At 38.9% G+C, this 19,727-nt stretch overlaps 1 protein-coding gene across 1 annotated transcript in view; it reads right to left on the reverse strand.

Annotated features, from left to right (window-relative positions):
- RUFY2 (RUN and FYVE domain containing 2) overlaps positions 1–19,727 on the reverse strand; it is a 56,558-nt gene that overhangs the window by 2,307 nt on the left and 34,524 nt on the right. The window contains 4 exon segments of the mRNA XM_047701473.1: positions 54–131; positions 5,777–5,825; positions 15,961–16,055; positions 17,022–17,151. Coding sequence (XP_047557429.1) covers positions 54–131; positions 5,777–5,825; positions 15,961–16,055; positions 17,022–17,151 — 352 coding nt within the window.

Consider the following 19,727-nt stretch of genomic DNA (forward strand, 5'->3'; position numbering starts at 1 on the left):
TTAGAAGTCCTGTTTGCATCAAGTCCTTCAGACTCACTTCCTATCTCCCTTACCTTTCTCTTAGAAAGTGAGAATTCCGTTTCACAAAGTTTACAATGTGTTGCTTCCTTGTCTTTCAACCAAACCAGTCCCTAGAAGGAAGAAGCATGAAAATTAACGCTAAAGTTGTTAACATTAAAAATTATACATGTGAACATTTTCAACCAAAAACCATCTAAGAATATAGAGATGACTTGGAAATGAGTCCTTTTCTTTGAGAAATACTGAAATAGTTGGGAGAATTAAGTACGTGTGGGATTTGCTTCAAAATAATCTGGGTGAGGGAGAAGGATAGTTGAATATAAATACAAGAAAGGCCATATACTGTGAAATATTGAAACTGGCTAATGGGCTAGTTTTTCTCTATACAACTGTTTGGACATTACCATTATCAAATGTTTAAAAATTTAATTAATGGGGGGGCGCCTGGGTGGCTCAGTGGGTTAAAGCCTCTGCTTTTGGCTCAGGTCGTGATCCCAGAGTCCTGGGATGAGACCCACATCCGGCTTTCTGCTCAGTGGGGAGCCTGCTTCCCTTCCTCTCAATTCCTGCCTCTCTGCCTACCTGTGATCTCTGTCAAATAAATAAAATCTTAAAATTTATTAATGGGAATATTCTTTAAGGAAAAAGAGCCCTAGAGATTATCTAGTCCAACAGTAAGGATACATTTTCACTATGAAATGCATAGGAATTTGGTAATATGTATTCCATATACCACAGTAAGTCCTTAAAATCTGAAGAGAATTTGGAAATCACGTTAGAATTCATTAGAGGAGACTTCACCTTAAGTTTTACATGGCTATTAATTTCCCTTAAATTCTATAACAAATGAAATGGCTACTGTGTAGATGAGTAGAAAATGTATATAAGTCATTAACAGGTGAGAGAGAACACGACACCTGAAATTTCTAAATTGACCCATTCTTAACCCATCTAAGATCCAGGCTAGGAACATTTTTTCCCTACAAAATCAATTCTGTATAGAAGACCCAGGTGAAGGAAGTCTTCAGTGCTTCTGTTTAATGCCATCACATGTTCCATTTTAAAACAGTCAGACTAAGTCATGTTGCTGCTGCCAAAGAACCAAGTACAGCTGACCCTTGAACAAATGGGGATAAGGGGTGGCAGCTTCCACATCAACAAAAATCTGCATGTAACTCTTGACTCCCCCCAAAACTTTTCATTTAATAACTTATTGACCAGAAGCCTTACCATTAACAGTTAACATACTGTATATGTATTACATGTATATTACATATACAGTATGCATATACTGTATATATGTATACAGTATACATACTGTATATATGTATATATAATATACATATACAGTATATATTATGTATGTATATTACATACTGTATATGTATTACATGTATACATATACTATTGTATTCTTAAAATCAAGCTGGGGGGCGGGGGGCAGGGCCTGGTTAGCTCATACCAGACACACCAGTAAATAATAAAATGAATTGTAGAATTTTTTTAAAACTAAGATGGGACCTTAAAGGTAATCCAACGCAACTTGTTGAATGCTATTAAAAAGGAAAGTAACTTCCCAAATGTCCAAAAGCCACCTAGTGGAAGCAGCTTTGCTCCCTGCCAAGCTATACCTTAAGGGATGGAGAGCCTGCTATGAAGCAAATTTCCAAGCAAAAGTAATCTTTCTGACATCAGGGCTTGGTCTTGAGAATTATTTTTTTTATAAGATTTTATTTGACAGAGTTCGCAAGTAGGCAGAGAGGCAGAGGAAGGAGAGGTAAGCAAGGTCCCTGCTGAGTAGAGAACCCAATGTGGAGCTCAATCCCAGGACCCTGAGATCATGACCTGAGCTGAAGGCAAAGGTTTTAACCCACTGAGCCACCCAGGTGCCCCTTCCAGAATGTTTACTTTTTTTTTTCTTTCTTTTAGAGTTATTTATTTGGAAGAGTGTGTGTGAGCGGGGAGAGGAACAACGGTGGAGGGAAAGAAGCAGGCTCCACTGAGCCCAGAGCCCAACGCGGGGCTTGATCTCACAACCCCGAGATCACAACTCAAGCCAAATTCAGTAAAAGTTTGATGCTTAACTGAGCCACCCAAGCACCCCTAGTCTTTTTTTTTTTCATTTGATTAAACTTACCCTTCCCGTCTCCCAAGGAGAAAAGCTATACAGTGCAGGGTAGGCCTAGTGTGTCAGCTGGAAGAGATCTCAGAGATCAGTACCTACAGCTCCCATTTTACAGATAGGAAAACCTGTCCAGAAGGCTAAACCTGTCCAGAAAGCTAAAGTTGCTTCCTCAAGGAAACAGCTGTTTTCAAGCAGAGTCAAAACTAGAAGGGAGCAAGCTATTCCTCTGTAAACATGGCTATTATTCTCTGCCTAATTCCAGAATGTCAGTGACCCAACCACACCGTGCCAAAAGGATAGAGGATCCTTCTCTGGAGAAACTCACCTGCCACAGAGAAAATTCCTGTAGATACTAACAATTTGGAGAGGGTACCCAGCAGTTTGCTATTAACAGATTCTCTATGGTGAGGCCTACCAGTCTACAAAAACCCATTCCCATCTACCCAACCACCACACACAGGGCTTTTCAAGAATTTTTGTGCCTTTACTGAAGTGGAATTTTCCAACATTTAAGGAATAACAGGCATGAGGTGCTTGAGCCAAACAAACCCAGGAAGGGAATTCAGAAGAAAGAAAGGTGGTAGCAAAAGAAAAACAATAACGAATATCCTCAGAGATAAAATGCAAGACGCCATTTTAAAAGGAAAAATGAGTAAATAAGGGCCTGAATATTAAAAATATGGTAGCAGAGATTAAAAATTCTCCTAGAAAGCTGCACCTGAATCTAACCAAACCTTTACATTTAACTTCCAGTTTACAGGCAATAAGAGAACAGAGGAACAAGTTTAAAATTACTGTGGGCCAGCAGATAAAATCCAGAATGTAAGAAACTCTGTAGGACAGCTATCCTAGACCATCAACTGGTCAACAGCAAGGACAAAATAAATCCAGTCAAATATAAATCAATTTTCATACGGATCAAAACAGAGAACACATAATATTTTGTTGAAGACAGACATAAATGATTAAACTACACAGAAAAACAACATAATGATGAACACAATATAGAGAACTATTAGTATAAGGAAGAGAATGTAATCAGGGAGCAAACATTCTATTATAAGCTAATCAGAGTATGCCAGTGTTTTTTTTTTTTAAATAAGGGTTGTTTTTTTTTTTTAAGATTTTATTTGAGAGAGAGAGAGAGAGAGAGCAAGTGTGAGAGAGGGAGAGAGAGGAGGGAAGGGGCACAGGGAGAGGGAGAAGCAGACTTCCCACTGAGCAGGGAGCCTGACACATGGCTCAATCCCAGGACCCTGAGATCTGACCTGGGCTGAAGGCAGAGGCTTTAACCCACTGAGCCACCCAGATGCCCTATGCTAGGGTTTTTAAGTTATATTTATACAGTTATATATATGGTATGTTTCATAATGAAAAAAATTTTACAGAACTTAAATGACAGATGGGCAGACATCCCTACCCATCCAAAAAAATGTGAGAGCAAAATAAAACGCCTATACGCAGATGCACAAATTCTTAAAACCTTTGTCTTTTCAACTCTGCATTTTCTAGGAAGCTACAGAAGGACGCATTTCCCAAAACAAAGGAGTAAGCCAAGAAAGACATTAAAGGGTTCAGGTAACAGGAACTCTAACATATAAGCGAATTCTAAAAATGGCAGCAAAGGAAAATATCAAGACGGGGGTGATCAAACCTGACTGAAGCAGAAGAGCGAAGAACTCCACGAGGGGTGACTCCAAGGAAAAAAAAACCTGATTCATTTTGCCATAGGAAAAACTTTTTTTTTTTTAATATTTTATTTATTTGAGAGAGCATGAATGAGAGAGAGCATAAGCAGGGTGAAGGGCAGAGGGAGAAGCAGACTCCCCACTGAGCAGGGATGCCTGATATGGAACTCAATCCCAGGACTCCGGGATCATGACCTGAGCTGAAGGCAGATGCTTAACTGACTGACTGAACCACCCAGGTGCCCCAACATGGGAAAAGCTTTAATCAATGAAGAATGTTAGGGAGGCACCTGGGCTCAGGTCATGATCCCGGAGTCCTGGGATCAAGCCCTGCATGGTGCTCTCTGCTCAGCAGGGAGCCTGCTTCTCTCTCTCTCTGCCTACTTGTGATCTCTGTCAAATAAATAAAAAAATTTTAAAAAAAAGAAGCATGTTAAGGGCGTGCCTGGGTGGCTCAGTCGGTGGAGCATTTGACTCTTGGGTTTCCGCTTAAGTCATGACTGAGCCCCTTACTGAGCCCCGTGTTGGGGCTCTATGTTCAGTGTAGAGTCTGTTTGTCTCTCTCCTTCTGCCCATCCCCTCCCCCATTACCACACCCTCTCAATAAATCTTTTTTTAGATTTTATTTGTCAGAGCACGGGCAGGGTGAATGACAGGCAGAAGGAGAAGCAGGCTACCCACTGAGCAAGGAGCTTCACGTAGGACTTGATCCCAGGAACTGGGATCATGACCTGAGCTGAAGGCAGATGCTTAATCGTCTGAGCCACCCAGGCATCCCTAAATAAATAAAATCTTAAAAAAAAAAAAAAAAAGCATATTATAAAAAAGCATTTGTATAAGAAATCTCAAATGCTCTAATACAAAACTTTATTTTTTAAAACTGAATTTAGTTAACATACAGTATAATATGAGTTTCAGGGGAAAGGCAATTATTAACTCCAGAGGGAAAAAGAAATAGTTCAAGAAAGAAAGCATAATCACAATATACTACATGGCCCAGCAAAGAACAACATTTAAATAGTCAAAGAATGTATAGTAAATGAATTACATGAAAACTCAATTACACTGGGAGGACAATGAAGAGCAAACAGACCAGGGTGAAAGTCAGCAAAATTCCTCATCCACCATCTTAACTAGGCTATAGATAGGTCTAAAACAGCTCTTAAATAAGTGAGTGAATAATATATACTGCCTATTATTTAGAAATAGGGGGCAAAGCCGGAAGAAACAACTAAAAGAACTGGAAGTAGCTCCCTTCAGGTGGCAGGAGCTAGGTTGGATAAGGGACGGGGGAGGGGGGTGAAGAAGAGAAGACTGCTGCCATTCTTTTTTTAAAATTCTTTCTAGCACTAATGGACTTTTAAAATTATTTTCACGTAACACTTTGCTAAAAAAACAGGATGCGAAGCTGTGTGGTAGGAGGCAATCTCACTGAACTATTCACAGAGAGACTATTTTATATTGTAGAAGGGACTCTGTGTCCAAATGCATCAGAACCATATATTCAAACACTGTACTAATCACTTTTCTCACATATTAACCACAATATTCAAAGCAACCTGCAAAATCATATGCCCATTTCAGAAGCCATTCAGAAGAGGAAACAAACTCCATGAAGGTATGACTTGTTGCCAGTCAAAACTAGTAACAGACCAGCACAGGAACTCAAGGACTCTCGAAGACAAGATTCATTATCAGGACATGCTTCAGAGGAAGATAGAAAAAATTCTTTCGAAGGTCATTTCCAACATGATTACTGACTGATTCTAGAGATGTAACAGGGAAGGGTTGGATCCCCATCATCCTGGACACCTGTCTGGGGCGTCTGCCTCTATAATCCTGGGATTCAGGAACAGTACCTTAGCTTGATATAGGGCTTTACCTTCTATTGGAGACACACATATATCCCTACTTTCCTACTTGAGAAAGAGTTTCTACTCACCTGCAATGCTTTGTTGGCTTCTTTTATATCTTCTATTTTAAGTTTTGATCTGAAAAGATTACAAATGGGTCCGTGTGTCAGTAAATATATTAAACTCAGAACATCTAGCAATTCACTCAGGTATTGGTTTTTCATGGGATATAAAATTGTATATACTAAATGATTCTAATGATCTTCTTTGACTAGTGGGATTATATTTTATATTTTCCAAAAGCAAAAATGTCCTTTTTAAATTTAAAAAATTGCTTTAGCAAAAGAATATTGGCATTTTCATGTGGTTGTGACAATATTAGTAATAGCATTTACTGTAAGCTCACAGTGCACCAGACATGTTATATGACCTTTGCATGTATATGCTCATTTAATCTTCAAAAAAAGCCCTAACCAGGTTTTTTTTTTTTAAGATTTTATTTATTTATTCATGAGAGACAGAGAGGGAGGCAGAGACAGAGGGAGAAGCAGGCTCCCTGGGACTTGATCCCAGGACCCAGGGATCATGACCTGAGTCAAAGACAGAGGCTTAACCAACTGAGCCACGCATGTGCCCCCAAAACCCACCTATTTTAAAGATCAACCAGAGGCAGCTAGGTGGCTCAGTCGTTAAGCGTCTGCCTTAGGCACAGGTCATGATCCTGGGGTCCTGGGATCGAGTCCAACATCTGGCTCCCTGCTCTTCAGGGAACCTGCTTCTCCCTCTCCCACTGCCCTTGCTGGTGTTCCCTCTCTGGCTGTCTCTCTTTGTCAAATAAATAAATAAAGTCTTAAGAAAAAAAAAAGATTAATCAGTATCGATAAAGTGAAGCCTGATGAGGTTTCATCACTCATAACAGGTCACAGAGGCAGTAACTGGGGAAGCCAGGATTCAAACTCTGTTCTTTGTGACGCTAAAGCCCACGCTAGCCATTATACACACTATTTCTCTACCAGATGCAAAAGAACGGTAAGGGTGGGAATATTAAGGAAAATACAATTGTGATACTTTTCACCTTTTGAAAATACATATCAATGAACTTGCAAATTATAAATAGCACTATTTATCTGTGATCCTACTACCCAGAGAGGATAATCTGCATGTTGGTGAGTGTTTATTTTATTTTTATTTATTTATTTATTTTAAAAGATTTTATTTGACAGACAGAGATCACAAGTAGGTAGAGAGGCAGGCAGAGAGAGAGAGAGGGGGGGGGAAGCAGGCTCCCCGCTGAGCAGAGAGCCGGAGGCTGGGCTCGATCCCAGGACCCTGGGATCATGACCTGAGCTGAAGGCAGAGGCATTAACCCACTGAGCCACCCAGGTGCCCTGAGTATGTGTATATTTTTAAAATGTATTTAAATTCATTTACTTAACATATAGTGTATTTTTGGTTTCAGAGGTAGAGGTCAGTGATTCATCAGTCTTATGTAACCTCTAGTACTCATTACATCATCTGCCTCCTTAATGCCCATCACCCAGTAACCCCATCCCCCCAAGTATGTGCATATTTTAAATGGAATCATCATTTATATAGTTTTCCATAAACAGCTCTTTTCAGGTAATAATAGATCTTGAAAGGCTGAGAGCTATTGGCTTGTCGTTAAGCATCTGCCACATCATTATGGTAAAATGGTTACATGGTAGACAATGAAAAATATAAAGTAATTTATATAATCATCTACTGTGGAACTTCCAACTTATTTCAAATTTCTCACCACAAAACTTGTCCATTAAAATTGGAATGACCAAAATATTTGTATTCTTTTTCATAGGAAAACTACTTAAAAATGAAATTACTGGATCAAAAGATATATAAAGTCTCTGCTCCTGAGGCAGAACAGTAGGAAATGGCTTCATACTACTAGTGTTCCTTGTTCCAAGACATAAAAACAAAATGTAGTTTTTTTTTTTAAGTTATTTGTTCTTAAATTTTTAATTTTTTTTTAAAGATTTTGTTTATTTATTTGAGAGAGAGAGAGAGAGAGAACACAAGCAGGGGGAGTGGGAGAGGGAGAAGCAGGCTTCCCAATAAGCAGGGAGCCCGATGCGGGGCTCGATCCCGGGACCCTGGGAACATGACCCGAGCCGAAGGCAGACACTTAATGACTAAGCCATCCAGGCGCCCCAAAATGTAGTTTTTTAAAATCTAGTTCATACTTCTACAGTGGGAAAAATCAATGTAAAACTACAGAGATTAAAAACACAACACAAAATTTTTTTGGCTAAATTCACATCTACAAAATGTAGCTGAAAAAAATGGATGCTGGAGAGAATAATGGTCAAAACAGTAACTGTGCTACACAGAAAACCAGAATATGGAGTGAAAGTAGCTTAATGGCATTTGCTAGAGAAACTGTTATGAAAATTCACTGGCATTGATATATTTCTGGGTAAAATGCCTTTAATTACAAATAGGGACACAGCTAATATTGACCCCTCCGATATGAACTGCCAAACTACCCTAAAGAAAGGAGTAGGAGCCACAGTTCTAGTAAACAAAATATACGAGAACATCTCCTCTCTGTAAGGAGGAAACAGAGGTCCATATTATTCATTTTAATTAGTTTTTATTTAGAAATATTTAATTGTGCAAAAATATTCAACCGTGGCATGAAAACAGCAGAGAGAAGGGCCAAGATAAAACATGAGGCTGTAATAAATGTGACACAATCGATGATGACACTACAGGAAAAAAAATCCATAAATGATAAAACCTCTGATAATCCTGAAACCTCTGCTTTGAGGGAAAAAAAAAAATCTGTCATTTTCTTTATGTGGAAAGAATCTCTTTTACAGAATACTATGTTTGCAAGTGTCCTGGAAATTTGTTTTTCCAAACTAAAAATTCTTGTTGGAATTTAAGCTTTGATGAGTATAAGAGAAAAGCTGATTATCATCCTTCGTATATTTTTAACTCAGTCACTCTAACACAGACACAGTAGTTTAGGTTCTCTTGAATATTCCATCCTAATATTTCATGTTCCACATTTTCTTCAAATATGAACAGCTCATTTTCATTTTGTTTAATCCTCAAATTAGTCTCTCTATAACATAACTGATTTAGAATAACACTTAAAACCTTTCAAAATTTATCAAAAATTCTTTTTAAGAATCCTTTAATAAGAAATAAGAGTAAATACTTCATTAGTGAAAGTATTTTTCTAGTTAAAATTAACCGTTTACATTTAAAATCACAGGTTCAGAAACTGGAGCAGTAGAAAGTAATTTTCATATCCAACCTCATCTGACATGAAAACAGATATTCTGGTTGTGATAATGTAAAGGTACTGTGCTAGAGGCTTTCACATGCTTATTCTCAGTTAATTAGAAAAAGCACTCTTTGGGGATTTTATAACTCTCCATTTTACAAATGTGGGAGTGGACTTAGAGGTATTAAATAACCCTAAGTCACAAAACTAGTAAATGGTAGAGGAATCCTTATTCCTGTGAGTGATACTAATGAATACTAATTTTTAAGTTTAATCATAACTTGAAAACACAGTCTTGGGGCGCCTGGGTGGCTCTGTCGTTAAGTGTCTGCCTTTGGCTCAGGTCATGATCCCAGGATCCTGGGATCGAGCTCTACATCAGGCTCCCTGCTCGGTAGGGAAGCCTGCTTCTCCCTCTCCCACTCCCCATACTTGTGTTCCCTCTCTCGTTGTCTCTCTCTGTCAAGTAAATAAAAATCTCTTTAAAAAAAAGTTTTGAATGGTTCTTTCTAAAACCTAAATTTTCCCTTTTAATAAAATTAAATATGGTTCATATTATGGTTCAAATAACCTTTATCCTCCCACTCCACATTTTAAATAATACCCAAGTGGTCTATATAAAGCCTAAAGGCTCCTGGTAAATTAGAAGCAAAGATTAAAAAGTACTGATCCAATCTCAGTTCCTCCTCAACAAATTTTAAAAAGATACTCATTCATCACCCCGTGTATTAGGGAAGAATTTGATATCTTATAATCACAGGAGCAGGAGGATGAAGAGGAAGAATAAAAGCCTTTCACAGATAATCTGCTGTGGTATAGGAGACTTCATAGGGGCCACTGGTCCTCCTCCAGCTTTGATAAAATTATTCTCACCACTTAAGAGGACTATGGTTAAGAAAGGATAAAACGGGGCAGGGGAACCAAAGCAAAGGGTAAAAGGAGTTCGGACTCAAAGCTCACCCCACACGTCTTAGGGACTATGGACCCAGAAACAGCAGAGGAAAACTAACAAATCTCTGCCATAACAATTCAAAGATTAACAAGGAAAAAACCCTCATAAATGAAGTAAAAAGACAAAGGGAAGATGTACAATGTGTACAATTTTTAAAATCCCCTAAGAAAGGGGCACCTGGGTGGCTCAGTGGGTTAAGCCTCTGCCTTCGGCTCAGGTCACGTTCCCAGGGTCCTGGGATGAGCCCCACATTGGCCTCTCTGCTCAGCAGGGAGCCTGCTTCCTCCTCTCTCTCTGCCGGCCTCTCTGCCTACTTGTGATCTCTGACTGTCAAGTAAATAAACAAATCTTTTTTAAAAAAGATCCCCTAAGAAAAAGAGCAACCAAAAATATGCACAGGATATGAACAGGCAGTAAGCTATGAATACAAATGGGACACAGATAGATACAGATGTTCAGGAGCACCTGGCTGGCTTCACCCCTGGAGCATGCAACACTTGATCTCAGGGTCACGGGTTTGAGCCCCTCATTGAGTGTAGAGATTACTTAAGTAGATAAATACAGATGCTCAACTGTGGTTATAGTTAAAAAAATACAAAACAAGATTTCCAACTATCGGACTGGCAAAAGCATTTTCTCCTACTAATTTTAGCTATATTGAAGGTGTCTAATACTGGAAATAGAGGATGATTTAGCACTACAGAATTTTTTTTTTTTAAAGATTTTATTTATTTATTTGTCAGAGAGAGAGAGGGAGAGAGAGCAAGCACAAGCAGACAGAATGGCAGGCAGAGGCAGAGGGAGAAGCAGGCTCCCTGATGAGCAAGGAGCCCGATGTGGGACTCGATCCCAGGACGCTGGGATCATGACCTGAGCTGAAGGCCGCTGCTCAACCAACTGAGCCACCCAGGCGTCCCAGCACTACAGAATTTTAAAGAGCATATTCCTTTTTTTTTTTTTTTAAAGATTTTATTTGTTTATTTGACAGAGAGGGATCACAAGTAGGCAGAGGGGCAGGCAGAGAGAGTGGTGGGTGGGGGGAAGAAGGCTCCCTGCTGAGCAGAGAGCCTGATGTGGAGACTCAATCCCAGGACCCTGAGATCATGATCTGAGCCGAAGGCAGAGGCTTAACCCACTGAGCCACCCAGGCGCCCTACAGAGCACATTCTTTTTGGCCCAGCAATCCCCTCTAGGAATGTACTCTTTAGATATACTCACTGAAGTATATCAAGATATACCCACACACATACAAGATTTCACAGCAATATCGTTTATAAAAGAAAAAAAAATTAGGAAGTTTAAATTATAGCACGCCCATCCTATGGAACATCTTGATGTACTGATATGGAAAAACCTCTAATATATTCTAAAGTAAAAAAAGAAATTCACAAACTTCAGAAGACCATGCAGATAGCAGTAACAGAGGCGTTAGGCATGTGTAAAAAAAAACTTGGTCAAAAAAAAAAAAAAAAACTTAGTCAAAATAACCCTTGAAAATTCCTTAAATAGCCCATAAATAGACCCTCAACTCTATGTTCAACTAATCTTCAACAAAGCAGGAAAGAATGTCCAATGGAAAAAAAGTCTCTTCAACAAATGGTGTGGGGAAAATGAAATCGGACCTTCACCTTCCACCACACACAAAAATAGACTCAAAATGGATGAAAGACCTAAATGTAAAACAGGAATCCCTCAAAATCCTTGAGGAGAACACAGGCAGCAAGCTCTTCAACCTCAGCCACAGCAACTCTTTCCTAGACATATTGCCAAAGGCAAGGGAAGCAAGGGCAAAAATGAACTACCGGGTCTTCATCAAGATAAAAAGCTTTTAGGGGCACCTGTGTGGCTCAGTGGGTTAAGCCGCTGCCTTCGGCTCAGGTCATGATCTCAGGGTCCTGGGATCGAGTCCCGAATCGGGCTCTCTGCTCATCGGGGAGCCTGCCTCCTCCTCCTCTCACTCTCTGCCTGCCTCTCTGCCTACTTGTGATCTGTCTGTCAAATAAATTAAAAAAAAAAAAAAATCTTTAAAAAAAAAAAAAGATAAAAAGCTTTTACAAACAGCAAAGAAAAAAATTAGTCAACAAAACCAAAAGATAACCAACAGAATGGGAGAAATTATCTGCAAATGACATATCAGATAATGGGCTAGTATCCAAAATCTATAAAGAACTTATCAAACTCAACACCCAAAGAACAAAGAATCCAATCAAGAAATGGTCAGAGGACATGAACAGACATTTCTGCAAAGAAGACATCCAGATGGCCAACAGACCCATGAAAAAGTGCTCCACATCACTTGGCATCAGGGAAATACAAATCAAAACCACAGTAAGATACCACCTTTCACCGGTCAGAATAGCTAAAACTAACAAGTCAGGAAACGAGAGATGTTGGCAAGGATGCAGAGAAAGGGGAACCCTCCTACACTGTTGGTGGGAATGTAGGCTGGTGCAACCACTCTGGAAAACAGCATGGAGGCTCCTCAAAAAGTTGAAAATAGAGCTACCCAGCATATTGCACTATTGGGTATTTTACCCCAAAGATACAAATGTAGTGACCCAAAGGGGCACATGCACCCGAATGTTTATAGCAGCAATGTCCACAATAGCCAAACTATGGAAAGAACCTAAATGTCCATCAACAGATGAATGGGTAAAGAAGAGGTGAGATACACACGCGCGCACACACACACACACACACACACACACACACACACACAGGAATACTATGCAGTCTTCAAAAAAACGGAAATCTTGCCATTTGCAACGACATGGATGGAATTAGAGAGTATTATCCTAAGCGAAATAAGTCAGTCAGAGAAAGATAATTATCTTAGGATCTCACTGATATGAGGACTTTGAGAAACAAGACCAAGGATCATAGAGGAAAGGAGGGGAAAAAAATGAAACAAGATGAAACCAGAGAGGGAGACAAACCGTAAGAGACTCAATCTCAGGAAACAAACTGAGGGCTGCTGGAGTGGAGGGAGGTGGGAGTGATGGGGTGGCTGGATGATAGACACTGGGGAGGCTATGTGCTATGGTGACCACCGTGAATTGTCTAAGACTGATGATTCACAGACCTGTATCCCTGAAATAAGTAATACATTATATGTTAATAAAAAAAAATAGCCCATAAAGTTCAGTATAGATTTTGAATATATCCAACCTTAAGCAGTAATTTTCATGCAAACCAAAATTTGATAAACAATGAACTAGACTAAAGGAAAAAGGGGGAAAAAAGTGAATTCAGAGGTGCCCAGTTGGCTCAGTTGGTAGAGCATGTGGTTCTTTTTTAAGTAGGCTCCATGCGGGGCCTACTCAGTGCAGGACTTGAACTCACAATTCTGAGATCAAAACCTGAGCCAGGATCAAGAGTTGGACACTCAACTGACCAAGCCACCCAGGCCCCAGAGCATGCAACTCTTGATCTCAGGGTTATAGGTTCAGTACATTGGTTATAGAGATTACTTAAAATCTTAAATTAAAAAAAAATGAGGAACTAGAGTGTATCATGCTAATTGAAGTCACTCAGTCAGAGAAAGACAAATACCATATGATTCACTCATATGTGGAATTTAAGAAACAAAACAGATGTGCAAAGGGGAAGGGGAGGAAAAAATAAGAACAGAGAGGGAGGCAAACCATAAAAGACTTTCTAGTTAAGAGAGCAAACCGAGGGTTGCTGGAGGGGAGGTGGGTGGAGGATGGGCTAAATGGGTGAGGGGGAGTAAGGAGGGCACTTACTTGGATGAGCACTGGGGGTTATATGTTAAATGATGAATCACTAAGTTCAACTCCTGAAACCAATACTACATTATATGTTAACTTGAACTTAAATAAAATTTAAAAGTGAATTTAGCTATCTGAACAATAAAATGATCATGCCTTAAAAAATAAATTAATAAAAAATGATCATGCCTTTAATAAACCATACAGTTGGGGCACCTGGGTGGCTCAGTGGGTTAAAGCCTCTGCCTTCCGCTCAGGTCATGATCCCAGGGTCCTGGGATCGAGCCCCGCATCGGGCTCTCTGCTCAGCAGGGAGCCTGCTTCCCCCTCTCTCTCTGCCTGCCTCTCTGCCTACTTATGATCTCTGTCTTTAAATAAAATAATAAAAATAAAATAAAAATAATAAATAAATAAATAAATAATAAAATAAAAATAATAATAATAATAAATAAAATAAAATCTTTAAAAAAAAAAACCATACAGTCTTTAGCATCACATGGGAGATGGGCAGAAAATAATACACATTCCCCTTTTACTCTAATCTGTTTTAATATTTACCCTTTATGATCTTAAATGTAAGTATTATTTTTATTGTGCGATTGTACATTGCTGAGTCCTTGGCGCTTGGAATAGTACCCGAAACGTAATACAACCTTAGAATTTGTCAAATGAATAAATGAGAAATAAAGTAATAAGCGCTTAGCATAAGGTCTAGGTCAAAGTGCTCACTAGGTGAATGCCACATTAGAATTGAAATCTTGTTTATTAGACTCATAATATAAATTGTTCTTTGAATTTATAGAAACAAAAATAGCTTTATCTTTTCTTTTTTAAAGCCAACTCTATCCCCAATGTGAAATTCAAACTCACAACGCGACCCTGAGATCAAGAGTCACATGTTCTACTGACTGGGCCAGCCTGGCACCCCAGTAGCTTTATCTTTTTGAGAACCTGTATTTCCTTTTGTGGTTTTAGTGAACTACTCTTTTCTATGGCCTTGGAAATTGCTATCGAGATTTTTTTTTTTAAGATTTTATTTATTTATTTGACAGAGAGAGAGACCACAAGTAGGCAGAGAGGCAGGCAGAGGGGTAGGGGGAAGCAGGCTCCCTGCTGAGCAGAAAGCCTGACGCAGGGCTTGATCCCAGGAACCCGAGATCATGACCTGAGCTGAAGGCAGAGGCTTAACCCACTGAGCCACCGAGGGGCCCTGGCCTCGAGATTTCTTAATCTCATCTTTAGCAGTAAAGTCTCCATTCCAGTTAGGATTTCTACTGAGTTTGTTACAAATGATATATACGTACATATATATGACTAATATATATGATGAGATGTTCACATATGAATTTGCTATGAGGTTCACTAAGGTTTACTAACTCTGAGGACTGATACTTGGGAGAGGGAAGAAACTGTGCTATTTGAATTTTTAATCACATAAAACATCAAAGGGGGTTATACAGGTGTTAAGATTATGGGCACTACAGCTTTCTTTTGCTTTTCTGTAGCGTGTTTTTGTTTTTTAACATGTCAGTGATACTTTCAATCTAAACTAAACCTTCTGGGGCTCATCCCAGATACTTGGGAATATGTTCAATCAGGGCACAAGGACAGAGCTCCTAACCCCAAGCACAGACCACGTGGAACAAGGAGGAAGGTGAGAAAGACAGAACACTGTTGCTCCTTCCTGTCTTTCTAGCAACGCGGTAACACCTGAATGCAGCAGAACCAACCACATTGCATGAAGTTAAGCCCCAACTCTAGCATAAAACTCTCCACTTCTCACAATGTTAGCTCCTTCTCAAAACAGTCTGAAAATGATCTCTCCAGATATTTTGGAAATTTGATTTCTCTTGTTCTGGGGAAAATATACTAAATGAACTTTTGAATTATCTAATTTGAATAAATTAACTAAGAGTCTTAAGTGTTTAAAGCTACAATGTATTAAACTGAAGCTAACTTTCGTTTATCTTTAAGGGTTTTTATTTTTTATTTTATTTTTTTTAAAGATTTTATTTATTTATTTGACAGAGAGAGAGAGATCACAAGTAGGCAGAGAGGCAGGCAGAGAGAGAGAGGGAAGCAGACTCCCTGCTGAGCAGAGAACCTGATGTGGGGCTCAATCCCAGGACCCTGAGATCAGAACCTGAGCCAAAGGCAGAGGCTTAACCCACTGAGCCACCCAGGTACCCTAAGGTTTTTTATTTTAATAGTTCATATCTTTCTTTCTATATTTAAATTCTTCTGCCTACTTGGTTTGGCACACTCCTACCTTTAAAAAAGTCAATGACTACATAGATGAAGGAAAAAAAGAGAAATTACTCGCTAAGTTTGTTGCCAAGTTCTTGAAGAGCTTGCTCCTGTTCATGATATATTTTTTTCAACTGCTGATTTTCATCCTGGATGTTAAGGAACTCCTTCAAAACAATAAAAGACAGAAAATGCAATTTAAAAGAAATAAACAAGAAACTCCCCACCGTATACATACTAATAATTAGGAACATATATCCTTTAGCTTTTTATAAAAAACAGAACTCTATGTCCAAGCTCTCTCATAGCTATGCCATCAACTATCACCTATTTTCCATTCATTTAAACTCTACTAGTTTTCTTTTTTTTAAAGACTTATTTTGGGGGGCGCCTGGGTGGCTCAGTGGGTTAGGCCGCTGCCTTCGGCTCAGGTCATGATCTCAGGGTCCTGGGATCGAGTCCCACATCGGGCTCTCTGCTCAGCAGGGAGCCTGCTTCCCTCTCTCTCTCTGCCTGCCTCTCTGTCTGCTTGTGATCTCTGTCAGATAAATAAATAAAATCTTAAAAAAAAAAAAAAAAAAAGACTTATTTTGGGGGGAGGGAAGGACAGAAGGAATCTTAAGCTGGAGCCTAGTAGAGGGCTCAGGGCTCAATTCCATGACCCTGAGATCATGACTTGAGCTGAAACCAAAAGTCAGATGCTCAGCTGACTGAGCCACCCAGGTGTCCCACGATTTTTTTTTTTTTTTTTAAAGTAAACTCTCAACCCAACATGGGGCTTGAACTCATGAATCCAGCCAGGCACCCCTTCTTATTGGTATTTTAAAATACAACCAGTATATTCTACCTCTTTAGTATAAATATAAATTATGATTTCTTTTTTTATTAAAGATTTTATTTATTTATTTGACACATAGGTGGAGATCACAAATAGGTGGAAAGGCAGGCAGAGAGAGAAGGGGAAGCAGGCTGCTGAGCAGAGAGCCTGATGTGGAGGCTCAATCCCAGGACCCTGAGATCATGACCTGAGCCGAAGGTAGAGGCTTTAACCCACTGAGCCACCCAGGTGCCCCTCTCTTTTTGAGTAACTTAGTTTTCAGAGATACAATTTTTAAAGTTTTACCACCATTTACTTTTTTAAGATCAATGATTTGTTTGGTCTCATTTCGAAGATGAGATAAGGCATCTTTCTCCTTTTGAAGATCTTCCTGCAAAGTCTGCCTCCATTCCTTCTCAATCTTCAAATCAGTTTCCAGCTGCACCCTTAAAGGACAAACACACAGAAATTAAGTGCTATTTCTCACAGAACAGCTGTCTGCTTTCTTTAATAACACCATCTTTTTTATTATTTTCACTTTTGTACATTTCTTCAAGTATTTTCTTTCAAAAATATTTTTTTGTAAACAAGTTCAGCAGCACAGGGTTTTCTGATCCCAACTTATCAATATATTTGCCAACCACAAAAATTCCTGGCTAAACAATAATTTGTCACTTTTTATTTCTGTGTACATAAATGCTATATGAGCAGAGAAAATGCCTGGAAGTATATACCACACTATTAACACTGGTTGTATCTTGGGGGAATGAAACAAAGGAGAAAAATCTGAAGTTTTAATTATTTACATTTCTGTGCCATGTGCAAAATTTTACAACGAACTATTGTTCTAAGAATTACAGCAATCACTAAACCAGTTAAACATTAGTCACAGAAAAATCAAACCTGGTACAGAGTGCTACTTTACAGATTGCTTACAGGACAGAGCTAAGCCCAAAGAGACACCTGAGGAAATCCCATACTGCTCAGAAATGCCAATTCACATTTCAAAATGCTACTTCATCATTCTAACAGGTGCTATCTGGCAAAACAAAAGTAGTCAAATTCCTACACTTTAAGATACCAAGAAGAAATCATTTTGAAAATTATTGCTCACAGGTAGGTATAACAGATGAGGCATAAACAATGCTACAATTTCTAATACATTAAATTTCATTTATTTTTTAAGATTTTATTTATTTATATGACACAGAGAGAGAGAGACAGAGCCAAAAGCAGGGGAAGAAGCAGGCAGAGGCAAAGGGAGAAGCAGGCTCTCTGCCATGCAGGGCTGGATCCCAAGACCCCAGGATCATGACCCAAGCTAAAGGCAGATGCTCAACGGACTGAGACACCCAGGCACCCTCTAACAAATTTTAATAGCAATATGTAATATTGAGACTATCACAATACAACATTTTAATACTCTTCTGTTAATATCCTAATTACTTTTTTTCCTCATAAAGTTAGCATTTCCATCTATAGCCACATTATTTCTCTGTGAAGTGAATTTCAGACTTTATAATTCAGGTTGCAGAGAAAAGATACCCCTAAATGGAATTTACAGATTGTTGATTAATACTATTTCACTACAAATTCAAAAGGAATACAGAGACAGGTACATGTTACTAACACTGAAGGAACGAAAGTATGGAGTGCCTTGAGTGGCCTTATCATCCAGAATCAGAAAAAAACTGAGTGAAAAAGCAAAGGAAAAGTATTTTTAAGTTATTATAAATATATTGTCAAAATACACATTGACCACCAAAGGCAGAAACCAAAAAGAGAAAAAGGAAAAATATAACTACTGAAAATTTAAAATGTCTAAATGAACAAAGTTTAAAAACAGTAAATTTGGGGGTACCTGGCTCAGTGGGTTAAAGCTTCTGCCTTCAGCTCAGGTCATGATCCCAGGGTCCTGGGATCGAGCCCCGCATTGGGCTCTCTGCTCAGCGGGGTGCCTGTTTCCCTTCCTCTCTCTCTCTGCCTGCCTCTCTGCCTACTTGTGATCTCTGTCAAATAAATAAATAAAAATCTTTATAGAAAAAAATAAAAACAGTAAATTTAGAAAATATTTCACTGTATGTGAAATGCCCAGAGTAAAGAACTCTTATAAATAAATATTAATAAGCTAAACACTCCAAGGAAAAAAGTAAATGATATGAACTGGGAATTCACAAAATAAATACAAATGGATCTCACCAATAATCAAAGATATGCAAACTCCAATAACAAAGCACAATTTTTCAGGCTAAAGGATTCCTCTAGGTTAACTGATACGATGGTACAGACCTATACTAATTGATACGACACACTGCCCATGACACAGCACATGCAATAGAGATGGTACTAAAGAGCATGTTGTGTGACCCTCTTTCTAAAATACATAAAAGCATCTCTGCATGGCAAAAAAAAGGGTATTCATCAAAATGTTAAAAAAAAAAAAAAACTGTCTCTAATTTTTATTTTCTTCACATTTTCCTACACTTTCCAACAACATGTAATACTTTTGTAGTCAGAAATCATTTATTTCCATTTTAGGGGGAAAAAATGGAATTCGTTCAGCTGCCCCCTTCTACAGAAACAGTTCCAGTTTTTCTGAACCATCAGGGATTCCCCTGATCTCCAAATTGTCCACATGGTCATGCTCTACCAACAGGGCACCAACTGACAGACAAAATTACTTGGTTTATTACACGGTTTTAGCAGAAAGAAACCTCTTCTCTCTATAGTAGTATCCAAGACTTAGTGACCAGGTTAGCCCCATAGCAGTAGGAACCCCCAGAAGGCACAGAATAACATGGTGATGAGTTCCCTGAGGCTTCTTTTTGCCTCCTATATAGCTCAGAGTGGGTGTTGAAGAAGCCACTACCTGTAATGGATATAGACAAAAAAAAGAGAGAGAGAGAGAGAGAAAAGAAAAGAAAAAAGTCCCAAGAAAAGTCTGCTCTCTCTTGCTAAATAACTGAGAAAAGGTAGCCTAGCATTGATAGAAACAAGATGGGACTGGGGAGAGAGACACAAA

This window comes from Lutra lutra, chromosome 14 (genome assembly GCF_902655055.1).
Source record: "Lutra lutra chromosome 14, mLutLut1.2, whole genome shotgun sequence".
Lineage (NCBI taxonomy): Eukaryota > Metazoa > Chordata > Mammalia > Carnivora > Mustelidae > Lutra > Lutra lutra.